Genomic DNA, 14,504 nt, shown 5'->3' on the forward strand with positions numbered 1-14,504 from the left:
AGCACAGTGTTCGATTTTTCCGTACAATTAATGCAAATGTTTTGCGATTAAATAACATGAACGTTTTGCGACTGTTGCTTATCTGGCTTGGTCCAACTTCTGCTTTTTACGTTTGTTGTAATTTTCCTGTACTTTTCTGTCCACGATGTTGTTTTTAAAGTGGACAAACACACGTGGCGAAACAGACTGATGTCCACCATCTCGCCCCCAAGGTTTGTATTGGCTTATTACTGACCTATTTAGTTGGATATCCAGTAGTTGTTTAGTTCATCTGCTACATGCGCCGATGCAATGCGGCATGTTTTCAAATTTTAAACACAAGCGAAACGACGAATTGACGTTCAAGTGAACAGAAAAAGTTTAAAACTCAGCGAATTGGTCACACTTCCCTGCCTTCTCCCATACAAACAGCAGAATCAGCACTCCTTGAACAGGGCAGTTACGTTTTCATGCAGGGTTTTCTCTGGTCTGCACAGTTTTCTAAGTTTAGGAAGGTACAGCAACTTTGGTCACAAGTTTTAGATAAGGCCAGGAACTTGCAGAATTTGTTATTGCTCAAATATATAAGGCCATTTTCTTGTTTTTTTCGCATTCTCCCTTTTCAACATCACACGTCTTCCATACTTTTGCAGCAAACTATTCTTCTTTTTGAGTATTTAAAGTGTTATACGCTGATGCCTCTTAACCTTTGTTCCGATTTCCCAATGTTGTTGAGAATGAAAAGTTATGCAAGGATTTGGTATGAATATTTATCCTCGGACTGACAAAGCCATGACAGGTTATTCCTGGCTATTTCGCATACTAGTAGAGGCTATTGACGCATGGCCGGTTACCGAGATTGACAGAGTGAAGTTTCCGGTTGTTGAAGTCTTGTTGCCGGGGAATTATTCCATCCATTAGTGCCGCTGAATGGAGAGCAGTCCTTAGAATGCGTTGCTGAAGTGCACACCCCGACAGTCGAACCAGAATCTTGAAGCTTCTTCGTTCACGAAGTCACGCGCTCACCAACTGAGCTATCGAGGTGGACTGAACTGCAACTGAACGATTAAAGATAATAAGTAAACAAACTCATCCAGATTCGGAAAGTTATAATTTATTGATAAAGCTTTCACCACCATAAAGGCGGCTTATCTAGTATCTAGTATAGAACAAGCAAATGAAAACATAATTTAAGTTAATTAACGGGTGAAATTAACTTAAGAGCACTGTCAAAGTTATTTGAAGAACTTTTTAACAGTTGCAAAGGTGCATAAGATTCATTGTGAATCATATCACAGATCTTCTGAGAAATGAGGCTTAGTTAAAATATGCTGTGGAAAATAATTATTTTATAAAACAAACCAATAATAAAAAAGGCCTATTGAATCTGACTAAAAGCAGCTGTAGAAGAAGCCGCCTTTACGTTAGTGAAAGCTTTATTAAAATACACAAGTTTTCAAACCTGGCTGATTTTATTTACTTGTATAATGTATATAAATGTTTTCGTTTGACCTCGTAAGCTTGACTAGATAATCACGTGTTTTTCTGTACCTTCATGGTGTAGCTTGAACATATTATACAATGTATAAAACGGTAGGTAAAGGTATCCTGAAATGGACTTGATTGACTACAGAACCGCTTGTTTGTGACGTGATTGTGAATTAGTTAATGGCACAATCTTATGTTCTTATTTCATTGTTTAGCTATCATTGCTTGTAAACAAATATCGCCCAATTCCGTTTTCATTCCCGTCTTAGCTTCTCTTTGTGGCGTCGCTTCTCTATGCTTTTGCTGTGCAACTGTTGCGTCATCCCTTTTTCCACGTGCTCGTTCTCTTCATAACCAAATAATTTCAATTCATGTTTGTGCTTGTTGGTAGAATGCAGGCGGCTTGCGCGTGATAAATGGTATTTTCCCAAGCGGAGATTCTACAGCGATGTTGAATCAATTAAGGAGAATGCGCATTGCCTTGATTTTGTTTTGCAGCATTCAAGCGTTTTTTGCGAAGTCGCTTGGTCGCGCTTTCACTGAGGTTGAAAGAGTTTGTTTGCTGCGCTAGTAGAAAAAAGGTTATTTGCGATACATATTTATTACTCTAATTCAGGGTTGTCAGTTTGGAATAATTGATTCCAGATCTGGAATCAAAACGAACTGTCTAGTAGGGAAAAAAAATGTCTGGAATCTGGAATAATTTTTAGAAGCAAATTGGGATTGTTTAGACAAGTCTAGATTGTTTCGGTAATTGTCTTTTTTTTCATTGCATTTAGTAGCTGCAACGCGTGCGGGTAACTTTCTGCACTTTGTTTGAAACTTTGTTGCTAAATTGCACGTTCTCTGGCGCGAACGCCTGTCTGTGAGAAATGTGACGCAACCCAGTTAGCTGACAGGACTTTCCGCACACTAACACTGGGTTATATTTCCATGTATGTTAAGTTTACTAGTTTTAATCTGTTATGTTTTGAGGTTGTTACACCGTAGTTATTGTTAAGTACGGTATTTATTGATTTTCATATTTTGTTGCATCGAAGAAGTTAGATAAGAAGTTCTAAAATCCAAGAGTAGCCTACATGAAGTTTATTGTAGGAAGAATATGGCTCTACGCAGTGGCGTATCCTGGTGGGTTGAGCAAGGCATTGAAAGGAAACAATAAAACTCGTGGAGGGTAATAACGTGCCGAAGGTACGCGTATTCTAGGGGGGTCCGAGGTCATGCCCCCCGGAAAATTTTTGCAAAGTTACATTCAAATAATGGATTATAGTGCTTTCTGGAAACACTTTTAGGGTAATATTCGTATGAAATTTATTAGCAGATAAACAGCTATTAACTTACAGGTAGCTCTTACACGAACGGGCAAAAACTGGGCAAGGTTTCTCAGCAGGAGGCAACCCTACGTACATTTTTCAAGAGTTCTAATGATACAAAGAAAAAACAGTTGCTCTTTAACTTACTGTGTTCATTTGTTACGATACATCGTTTAACACTGCTAATCATTTGACAAACTTTTTCAACAAGTACGCAGGCACAGATATAAAAATGGGGCGAACAAAAGCGACAAACTTAATAAAAAAAATGTGCTGGCACCATCTTATCGCAGGGATATTTTCATTTCAACAGGAAGATTCTTGCCATTACTTGTATATTTACAACGTACACTGCGTATTTAATGGTATTTTGTTCTAGACTTAAAATGAAATGTCTAGAATAAACTTTAGAATAATTAGAATCAAACTGACATGCAATCTGGAAGGGAAGGATGCAACTAATCTGACAACCCTGCTCTAATTGCATTTTGCCAGTTGCAATGATTTTTTTGCTGAATAGGCATGTTTTTAGTGTTGATGTTGACTATCAACTTTCCCGTTTCATTCAACTTGTAGTTAAACTGTGAGTTAAGATGGCTTAGTTTAAATTCAATTCAAGCAAAATGCTCTTACAAACAGTCAAAAGAAGAAAATTGAAGTATTTCGGACACACAATAAGGCAAAATTCATTACAAAGATCATTAATAGAAGGGAAGATAAACGGTAAAAGAAGTAAAGGCAGACCAAGAATGATTTGGACAACAAACATCACAAAATGGACAAAATTAACTTATGAATGTGCAGTACACACAGCTCATGGTCGAGAACAATGGCGCATTGTATCCAACCCTCCATACGAGGAAGGAACAAAATGATGATGAGTTTAACTAAGGCTTTCCAACTGTAAGTTAAATTAACAGGAAGCAGCTAATTTTCTAGTATCGCGGCCTATCTGCTTCTCTTAGCGTTCTTTTACGCACCACGCAGACCAGTGTGCAAGCTCAGAAAGGACTTTGGAATCAGTGCAAGCAGTTTACCGAAACGATCAGATTTCAGTAGTATCGGAACATGGCTTACATCGGAATCAACTGCAGAGATAGTGTAGGTGCAGTGGAGTTTATCCTTCAAACGTTTTTTTTTTTCCGAAATGTGAATAAAAAATCAATGGAAATGGCCATTATGAGATTGCAAGGCTTTAGGTCAGTAGTTCTCAATTGGGAGTAAATTATCCCTGAGTGGTAATATGCCATTTTTCGAGGAGAGGAGTAATGCGGCACCACAACCAAGTTAAAAATACGTGTTCTCCATTATGAGCTATCTATGCAAGGAAATTCACCTGGAGTGCAAACGTCACTTTCAAATAAACAATGGTTGCCGGCTGCCGCTATTGGCAGCTCATGCAAAAGACAGCAAAGGCTTTCGATTTTCGTTTGCGCCGTCGAAATGCGTTTTTTGTGACATTGTGTTCCATGAGGCTAGTGACAGCTAGTCAGTAATTATGTTTGTGTCGCCGCATTTTTATTGAAATTAGTGAGTTTTAAGCTGCCTTACTGAAAAGCAATGTAAATATGAACATAATGGTTGAATTGTTTTACTAAATAAAATATTGGGGGTAATACTACACCATATTTGTTACGCTAATTTGGGTAACTGCTCAAAAATGGTTGGGAAACACTGGTTTAAGTACAAGTGCATTTAAAAACGAACTTTTTCAACGTGTGTTTATTATTCGGCTGTTTATAAAAGTACTTCATCAGTATTTCGGAAAAAAGTTTGTTTTGGTATTAAATTTTTGTATTATTTCAAATATTCTGAATCTGTTTTGTTTGAACATCAGAGCAATTTTGTTATATTGTGCACTCGTATCAAAAGCATAGGATGAAACGAACACAGAGTAAGCCATAAAATTCAAAGTGTGCGTAGCTTCAGTGCCATATTTTGGAAGGTTTACTAATCATTAGGGCTTCGTAGTGCTCAAGACAAACATATTGTAAAACGAAAGTTTGTTTTGTTTCGTCTTTTTATTGTGTTGAGTGTATTCAAAGTAAGTTCCACAGTGAAGAATTATTCATTTATGTTTGAAAGATTATGAATAACCCTATCAGCAGACTGTTCAAAATGACAGAACAACACTCTTCCACAAATCAGCAACAATGCTGCGTTTCTGTTGACAGCTCATCACTGTAGCAATACATACCGTACGTTTGTTAATTCAGCCTCAAAACAACTTGTTTTTGTTTAATTCTCTCTTCTATCGGCCTCTAGATGTATTTTTTATTTGCTGAATGTGATTTGAGTACACAAAATAAATAGTCTTGTTAGCTTCGTCAAAGAAAAAGTATAGTGCGGGCTTTCTTGAAGTGACTGCTTCACCGCTGCCTGTCACAAATTTACTTTTCCGACCAACAGTTTTTGTTAAACACGTTTTCGTGATGAAAACTTTTCCGGCAGATAGCGGGCTTATGCGCAGAGTTAGTCGAGCTCATTTCATGTTTTGTTTAGTACCGTATGTAGTATCTGATTTTTGAAATTTAAATAAGAGAATGTATCCAGTTATGAATGTTTGAACAGAACATCAAGGTGACCAGATTAGTCCAATTTGTTTTACTAGAAGGATTTTAAATTTTATAGCCAATATGATCTTTAGTTTCTGGTACAGCTAAAATATTGTTTGTCACTACGTAGTACGTACTACAATTTGTTTTTTCAGTTTCTAGTTCATGGATATAATATTGTTTATATATCACAAGACATTCTTGTTTAAACTCTTAGCGAATGTAAAGTTGGAGAAATCATGACGGCATCACTGGTGCCCGACAAAGGAGGCCCTTTTGTAATGCCTTGGCAGTTATTTAACGGTGGCAACCGTGATTCCAGAGGCCACCATTGCTTTCAAGTTGAAGGCTTTCCTTCTACTTCTATGTTTTCTCAACTTCCATGTGAAAACCCTATGGCCAAACGACCCCCATCACATGCTGAAGCAGTTGGTACACAGTCGGAACGGTTTAGCTGGTTTCGAGAGAAAGTTTGTTTTGAAAAACATCAGGACTTAGCGGAAAACTGCCTTATCAATGGGAAATGTGCCTTCGTCTCTGACAGCATTAATCATTATTCACTTGCTAATACTGCAGGTGAAAGTTTAAAAAATATTTCTCGAATACGATCACCAGCTTCAGATAAACAGCACCGCGGTGTTGCTGTTAAAAGCAGTGAAAAACCAAACCCAGATGGAGTATTTGAAAAATCAAACACTTTCGTGGCTGCCGAAACTTTAGGAGATGATTCACAGCCGTGTCAGGAAAACCAATTTACTAGTCAGGAAGAGTTATTAGAAGACTCGTGCGACCCTTGTTCCGGCCTAACTGACTACATTCGCAAGCAGAAGAGAAGGTTTACTTGCATCCGTTGCGGCTGCACATTTACTAGAAGTGCAAAACAGACTAAACCAATTGATGATTGGTCGCAGTTTAAGGTTAAGTCCGGTCAAAATGACTTCAAACAATCCTTCAGGTCTACTCGTGTCCAAAGCATGGACTTTACACCTTGTGGCAAGAATAGTCTCATCTGTCCTGTCTGTGGGAAGCGTTACCGCGGTACAACGTTGCAAAAGCGCATGCAGAACAAAACTCCTCGTTCCAGTTCCATTCCTCGGTCTATGACATGGCCGATTCCTTTGGAAAAAATTGTAGAAGACGCTTTGGAAGATTCATTTCAACAAAGCAATGACACGCAGAATAATGATGCTGCTTCTACGTACGTATACAGGGGGATTATTTCGTTTCGTAGCAATGTTGTTTATGATCACTACAATAATGGTACAACTGAGATCAATACAAAAACAGAAAAAAAGTAGTGTCCAGCACAATGCTTTCACTGCTAGATAGATTGAATATACGAAGCTCTTGATTGTATTGCAAATACTGTACTTCATCCAATAAATCATAAAGCAGCTACAATGGCTTAACATATACCTTATAACGTTGATGGGATGCTATGTATTAAAAAAACGCTGAAATTCGTCACGACAGTGATGATTTATTTATGTTGGGACTGAATCTGCAAGCGTTTTTCGAATCATTTCATGCGGTTAAACATTGTTTGCAGCATTGACTAAGTCATTAACCTCGCTTGCTCAGCTTTTAATTAGAGTTATTAAATTTATGTTCGTTCGAAGTCATTTTGGCTTTCAACTGGGGTTACTTTCGGTGACTACTTAAAGTCATATCACTCACAGGTCACGGGGCAGTGTTTCTTATAAATTAACGCCGCTTTAGTCAGTCAGTCTAAATAAGACAAGGTGATTAAAAATCTTGCAGTTTGTATGTTTTTCTACCAAAAATTTTTCAAACAAAGTTTAATTTGTCGTTCATGTGCGATAAAGTTGTCTACCTTTTTACTGTGGCCTTTGCACAAAAAAAATGTTTGTAAACAAATTTACATAAGTTTGTTGTATTTCATGTCTGTTATTGTCAATACTTAGTATATTGACCGAACATTTAGGTTCTAGCTGACTTCATTAAAAACAGCCTTGTTTGTTGACCACATCATCATCGGATATCGATGATGGGAAATGAGAATTGTAATGGTTGCAATTGTTACATGCTTTTTTGAGCTTGGAAAAAACGTTTCTATGTAACCTAGTTCTGTTGTGATATTACATAGCGTTATTGTAACATTCAACTTGCTCACTGGAAATCAAGAATCTGTTCATTTAATTTTCATTCTTGAGACCACAAACTGCAAGTATTCATTTTTCGAGGGGGGAGAATCCGATAAAAAAGTCCGTTTTTGCGTATTAAATCTTTTTTTTTTCAGTGAAAAAATCAAAACAGATTTGATACGGGAAAACGAACCTCACTTTCTAACTCAGTGACCCAAATTTACCCTAAAAATAATTGTTGTGCTCATGCACCAAAAAGTTGATTTCAAATTGTTGACCTGTGTAATTGTTGTAAAGTTATTTTTCTATTAAATTTTTATGTTATATTTTAGGATTGCCCAAAGCTATTGTTTCATCGTTTGAAATTATTATTCAGAGATCAATCTGAAGCCTCCCAACCACCGTCTGCATCTTCATCCTCAACCAGTCTTGGAGGTGCAGGAAACAAGAACCAGATGAGGAGGAAAGCGTCCATGAAAGGCTCTGGAAGAAGCATGTTAGCTGCTACAGTTCCAGAGCTGGTGAAGATTCTTGGAGGAACTACTGTTATTGAAAAGGTCAGCTGTTGCTAGGAAACTTTCAGAAGAAAGGTGGAATAGTTAAAAATTACTATCAAACTGTACAGTGTGCAAATTGCCTCCTCCTCAGTTATTACAAAGACCAAGGTGTATTATTTGGTATCTTTGATTTTCACTACAATTTTTATCTTTAGGTTTTGATTGCCAACAACGGGATTGCTGCTGTGAAGTGCATGCGATCAATTCGACGTTGGGCTTACGAAATGTTTCGAAATGAAAAGGCAATTCATTTTGTCGCCATGGTTACGCCAGAAGACTTAAATGCAAATGCGGAATACATCAAGATGGCGGACAGCTATGTGTTAGTGCCTGGAGGGGCAAACAACAACAATTACGCAAACGTCGAATTGATAGTGGATCTTTCTAGAAGAGAAAAAGTCCAGGTATTTTGCACAGCCCACCAAAGTAGTGTATCAACTAGATCAGATTCAGCATTTTGCTGTCATATTTTGGCGGTCTGCAACGATTGATTGGTTGATGAGTGAGTGAAAATCGGTGCTATTTTTGTTTTTGCAATCTCAAATTTTGGGTATTGCACACTAAGTAGTGTTTTTTTTTTATTAAATACACTTAATTATTGTAGCTGTAAGTTTCAACGAAGGTAGCATGACAAAGCTGCAATACATTTTTATTGCGTTACCAAGAGGGATAAAATCAGCGTGGGTGTTTTATTTGTTTAATTTGCGATTTCCTCATTAGTCTGCTTGTGCTACATATTTCTTTTATGTGAATTGAAAGGTGAATCACGTTAGAGCCTGGCTTTTGTTTACTCAGTCTATTTTTGTGACCGGGAGTAACCTCTAAGTAAATTGACCGAAAGTAAACTTTGTCAAGTATTAAATTTGTCATGGCACCAGACAGCTGATCTCGGCGTGGACGTCGTTATAATGGCATTTGTACTGGAACCCAAATGCTAGGACTCACCCTGCACGGCAAACAGGATTGCCATATTGATGGTTTTAACGCCAAATTTTAGTCAAACTTGCGTTTGGTTTCCAGTCCAGATGCTATATTAGCGACGTCCACGACCTCGGTTTCGACAGTTTATTGACTGCAATACACTGTTTTACACCGTTTTTACACGTCCTATGTCCACTGATTTTACGACCCTCAGGCCGTACTCTTTTTGAGCTTACAATGTTTTTGCGACATTATCTTTATGCTTACAATGTCGCTTACAATCTTAATGATTTTTAAGTATTTTTGAATGGAATGAGCTGCTTGCCGGTTTTTGGTGTAAAATCTAAGTTTTATTCTTAATATGAAAAGAATTGAATTATGAAAACCTGCGCTTGTGGTAATACGCATCTACTCTGGGTCTATATTGTAAGTCAACTTTGTTTATTTATTTACTTCAGATGTGCACGCATGTTACACATCCATGAGTATGTTTAATAATGCATCTTTTTTCAGGCTGTTTGGGCAGGATGGGGACATGCCAGCGAAAACCCTAAACTACCTGAAATGCTTAGTAAAGTCAACATTGTTTTTCTTGGCCCTTCAGCTTCTGCGATGTGGGCTCTAGGTGAATATGTTTACTTTTGAATGAAGAGCATAAAGAACGTTTCAGTCAAAACGACTGAGTTCCAACCCGTTTGACATGACTGTCTTGTGTTGTTGCAGTGCTTGGAGTGATGTGTCTAAAGAAAGTACCAAATCGCACAATGATTGTTCAATTTCTGACACTGCAATAAATCTTTTAAACTTCCACTAAAATTAGAAAATAATGTGCTATTTGCATTTGTTTCGCTTCGTTTGATTTAGTGTAAGTTTTGTACTGAGAGCTCTTTATAAGCTTTTTGCTTTATTCTATATTTTTAATTTAGGGGATAAAATTGCCTCCTCAATTGTGGCTCAAACTGCGGAGGTACCAACTTTATCGTGGAGTGGTTCTGGGTTGTTCGTACCGTCTAAAGATAACGAGACAGAGAGTATTAGTGTGGATTCTGACGTGTCCAGCGGCAAAACTCCTGTTCCTATTGTTGTACCTGAAGAGATCTACTTAAAGGGATGTGTTCAGGGCGTTGAAAGTGCTATGAAGGTATATGAATAGTTTATACCATTTGCAACCATAATGCTGATTCCATATGTGCCTCCATCAATGGCGGTCGATATCCTTGAATTTGTTTCGATTCCACTAAATCAGGATATTCCGTATGCGACAAAAGTTGAACTCGGATTGGTCACTGCATGGACTGGCTACATCGTCCAATATCAAAGAACGCATTCTTAAATATGCAGTGAAATGTTTTTGATATTGGACGATATGCATTTAAATTTATTTGCACTTAGTTGATATTAGTTTGACAATGAGTTTAAGTTTAGTTTTGTCTGTTTACGCGCAATAATTTTTTTATAATTTACATATATGGTGATCGATAATAATACATGTTTTGGAGTCACGATTGCCAGTCTTTAACACAGTCTTCACGATTTGTAGTAAAGATAGACATGAAAGGATGTCTTTGGTTTTTTTCATCTGATATGTATGCGTTGAAACTCTTTCAGTATTTATTCATGCTGACCATGGATTGTTTACTTGTGTGAATTTTTAGCACCAGTTTTGCGCTAAGGATCACTGTCTGTCAAATTATGTTTATAGAATACTTTTACTAAAGATTGAACTGCCAGAATGAGCTTGCTGGTAAATGTTTATTTACACCTTTAGGCAGCTTTAACTATCGGTTATCCAGTGATGATCAAGGCTTCAGAAGGCGGCGGTGGAAAGGGCATTCGAAAGGTCATGAACCCAGATGACCTCCCAGCAGCGTTGCGTCAAGTACAATCTGAAGTACCAGGGTCACCAATCTTTATTATGAAACTCGCAACGCAGTAAGTGCACTTCTAGCAATGCTTGTAAGTGAGGCCAGATTGAAAATCACAGGCTCAGTAGTGTGATGCCGAAGATGTGTTATCAACTTCACGCATCTGCACCTAGTATTGGGGCTGACGACTCAAAGGAATGTTTCGTTCCAGATCGCGCCATCTGGAAGTTCAGGTGTTAGCTGACCAGTACGGCAACGCGATATCTCTGTTCGGACGGGATTGTTCCATCCAACGACGTCATCAAAAGATCATAGAAGAGGCTCCAACCACCGTCTGCAGTGACGAAGTCTGGGCCAAAATGGAAAAGGTCTCACCTGTTGAGATAATAGTTTACGTCTTCACTTGTATTAATCAGTTATCGTGTGTTTTGTTTATTTCTAGCGTTGCTGCAGGAAAGGTAACGCTTTTACAAGAGTTTTTTTAGTATTTATTTTTCACTTTTAAACTGCTATCGATTAAAAAGAAGTTGATTGTATGGTATTGCTTCAGAATGTTTATTTGTAACATAGCAATATGTAGCTACGTTGATTTAAAGTAAAATGAACTTTAATCAAATAGATTTGTGAAAGGAAAACAAAATGTACTAACTTCTCAGGACGCTGTCATCCTCGCCAAAATGGTCGGTTACGTCAGCGCTGGGACGGTGGAATATTTGTACGGAGAGGACGGAAAGTATCACTTCCTTGAATTAAATCCAAGGCTGCAGGTGCGTAACACAAGTTTTTCGTATTCTTAAACGTGTAGTCAAATTTGTCAATAAGTTAGTAGTAAAGTTGATGAGAATAGCATTGACTTCATGATACCGTCGCTTCTTATCCAGAATCTTTGAAACAAGTGCTTAGTTGGAAATGTTTGGCTGTTGTTGGACATTCACGGATAGTTGTTTGATACGCAACCACCATTTTACTTCAATTTTTAAACGTTCCTTGACGCAAACTTTACGTAAATTTCTAGGTAGAACATCCGTGCACCGAAATGATTGCTGACGTCAACCTCCCTGCAGCTCAGCTTCAGATCGGAATGGGGATCCCCCTACACCGAATACGCGACATCAGGATTTTGTACAAAAAAGACCCCTCTTCTGATTCTCTCATTGATTTTTCCAAGTGGGTTTTTATAATTGTTTATTTTTCCATAAAATTCAAAACATTGGGCTCTTTGCAAACCTAGGTTGTGCTAAACCAGTGGTTCTCAACGGGGGCGGTACCGCCCCCCGGGGTCGTTTTGATTATTAGAGGGCATTCTGGTTTAACTCATCTACCGACCAGCGTAACGATTTCGTCACATCAATGTCTGGATAATCTACTCTACATGCTCGCACGGTAGCCAAACAATTTCTCTTACAACCATCGTCGTATTTGATTGGCCAACCGTTTTGTTTACAAACCCTATCTATTTAAATTCAGTGATTTTTCAGTATATCACAAAATCTGGTGAGTTCCATTATGACGTAACCACTACTACCAGCATACTGTTTTCATGCTCGCAAATATATAGCCTATTTGCTTTTTGTAATTAATCGTTTTTATTGGGAGGCGGTAAAATTTCGCCAGTTTATAAAGGGGCGTTGGGCCAAAAAAGGTTGAGAAACACTGTGCTAAACCAAGTTTCATTTATGAGTTTCCTCATCGGTTGCATTTGATTGGTTCATGCCACTGACTATTATCAATAGGTTAATGTTGACCAACTGGGCGGCGCGGTGTTAAAACTTGGAACTGTTCAAATTATCGGATTTTATCCTTTGGGTAAACCGAAACTATTTTACTGCTGTTAGATTTAAACTTTATTCGTCACAGCCCACCGACCCCGCCGAAGCCGCATGGTCACGTGATCGCCGCCAGAATCACCAGCGAAAATCCGGACGAAGGCTTCAAACCCAGCGCAGGTATATTTTTTTTTGAAATTTGACGAAGGGTTTTGCGTTGCCGCTGTTCATTGGTTAAAAACTAGTTTATGGGAATAATGGCAAAGGTTCAAAGATATGCTTTTCTCTCAGGTACGGTGCAAGAGCTGAATTTTCGCAGCAGCAAGAACGTATGGGGGTATTTCAGTGTAGGGGCTGCAGGAGGGCTGCACGAATTTGCTGACTCGCAATTCGGTCACTGCTTTGCATGGGGAGAGAACAGAGAATATGCGACATCGTAAGTGGAATCTACGGACAATAGTGTTATTTTCAGGTCGTGTTTAATATCTCTGGGATTTAGTAACCTTCAAGCATTTGATCAACAACAAGCTCCAACCCACCATAAGTGTATAATCGTAACGCAAGCTGCAGGTATGCATATCGTCTCAGCACAAACAATTGCTGTGTTTGTGCTGCTTGTTTGTTAATATCATTTTCAAACAAATTGTCCGTTGCTTCTGGTGTTTACAATTTATCAGAATAGTCCACATAAACAAACAAACACACCCAAGGTCGACCATCGTGTCTTGTTTGGTTAAACCGACCTTTGCATCTTGAATCACGCCACACTCGGCTAATGCGGTTGTAGATGGAAACCGTGGAGCTATTCATTTACATTTCCTCCTCCCTGTTCAGGAACATGGTGATGGCGCTGAAGGAGTTGTCAATCCGAGGAGATTTCCGCACAACAGTCGAGTATCTGGGCAGGTTGTTGGAGGATAGCTGCTTCCAACAGAACCAGATCGACACAGCCTGGCTGGATAACCTCATTGCTGAAAAAGTTAAGGTGATAAGAGTCTTTCAATGTTGGCTGATCAGATCGATTTTAAAATGTCATCCGATTTTTGTGCTTGTACCAACATGTTGGTGATCGAATGTTGATAATTTCAACATGTTTTCATAAAAGAACTGTTCGTATGTTCGCTGTTGAAAAAGCGTTAACAATGATTTTATTGTTCAATATCCATAAACAAACATCACGAACCAAGTAGTTGCATCGTAATCGCGTCATATATTTGGCTTGTTCGGTTCATTTCGGTTCATAGCGTTGAAATGAGCCTGCTCGTCACCGTTTTTGCTAGGACGCGGATTTGCGATGATTTATTTCGAAAACCATAAAACTTCGCAATCATCACCAGCTTTCATTTCAAGTAGATATGCTGCTGGTGTATTTTATTAATGAGGAACGGCCATACATTTGTTAGTGCAACAAGCGTTGAAGGCAACAGAGCTCTGGCTAAGTCTAGGCATTGTATCGTAAAGGCGTAGTTGAAACAATTTCAAGGCTAGCCAGTTAGCTAGTAAGATCTGAATTATGTTGGTTTAACCTTTTCAGAAAATCACCGTTGATTCACTAGGTTGACATTTACGATAAACCACCCCTAGATTTGTTTAAGTTCTAATTAAAAATCAATTTGTTTTATACTATGAGTTTGGATTGCACAGTTTGCCTTATTAAATAAACACGCTTCATAAATAAAACCGTCCAAATAATTCTATTTTCAAAAACCCATTCGAATAAATTTTTATCCTTGAAAGAATTCTCATATCCCAAGGTTGTTCAACTGTGGCTGATTTGACCTTTGTTTCGTGCATCACGCCACCCCGGTTGTGGTGCAGATCACGCCTATTATTGAAAGCAATTTTCGGTGGCTTACCAGATCGTTTAAATATTTGTTTTTGCACTTGACGTCCTAATACTCGCGCACTCACAGTGGCACACTATTGTGTTTATTGGACTTTTGTTTTAGTGAATG

General features: G+C 38.3%; 1 protein-coding gene across 1 annotated transcript in view; it reads left to right on the top strand.

The window, feature by feature from the left end:
* LOC145771858 (acetyl-CoA carboxylase-like) overlaps positions 1–14,504 on the top strand; it is a 59,685-nt gene that overhangs the window by 24,224 nt on the left and 20,957 nt on the right. Inside the window, exons 2-12 of the mRNA XM_082583604.1 lie at positions 7,817–7,997; positions 8,153–8,401; positions 9,432–9,543; positions 9,845–10,059; positions 10,687–10,850; positions 10,995–11,151; positions 11,440–11,550; positions 11,799–11,950; positions 12,641–12,729; positions 12,841–12,985; positions 13,384–13,534. Coding sequence (XP_082439730.1) covers positions 7,817–7,997; positions 8,153–8,401; positions 9,432–9,543; positions 9,845–10,059; positions 10,687–10,850; positions 10,995–11,151; positions 11,440–11,550; positions 11,799–11,950; positions 12,641–12,729; positions 12,841–12,985; positions 13,384–13,534 — 1,726 coding nt within the window. The remainder of the gene's footprint in view (positions 1–7,816; positions 7,998–8,152; positions 8,402–9,431; positions 9,544–9,844; positions 10,060–10,686; positions 10,851–10,994; positions 11,152–11,439; positions 11,551–11,798; positions 11,951–12,640; positions 12,730–12,840; positions 12,986–13,383; positions 13,535–14,504) is intronic.

The sequence above is a fragment of the Aplidium turbinatum genome, chromosome 1 (assembly GCF_918807975.1).
Source record: "Aplidium turbinatum chromosome 1, kaAplTurb1.1, whole genome shotgun sequence".
Classification (NCBI taxonomy): Eukaryota; Metazoa; Chordata; class Ascidiacea; order Aplousobranchia; family Polyclinidae; genus Aplidium; species Aplidium turbinatum.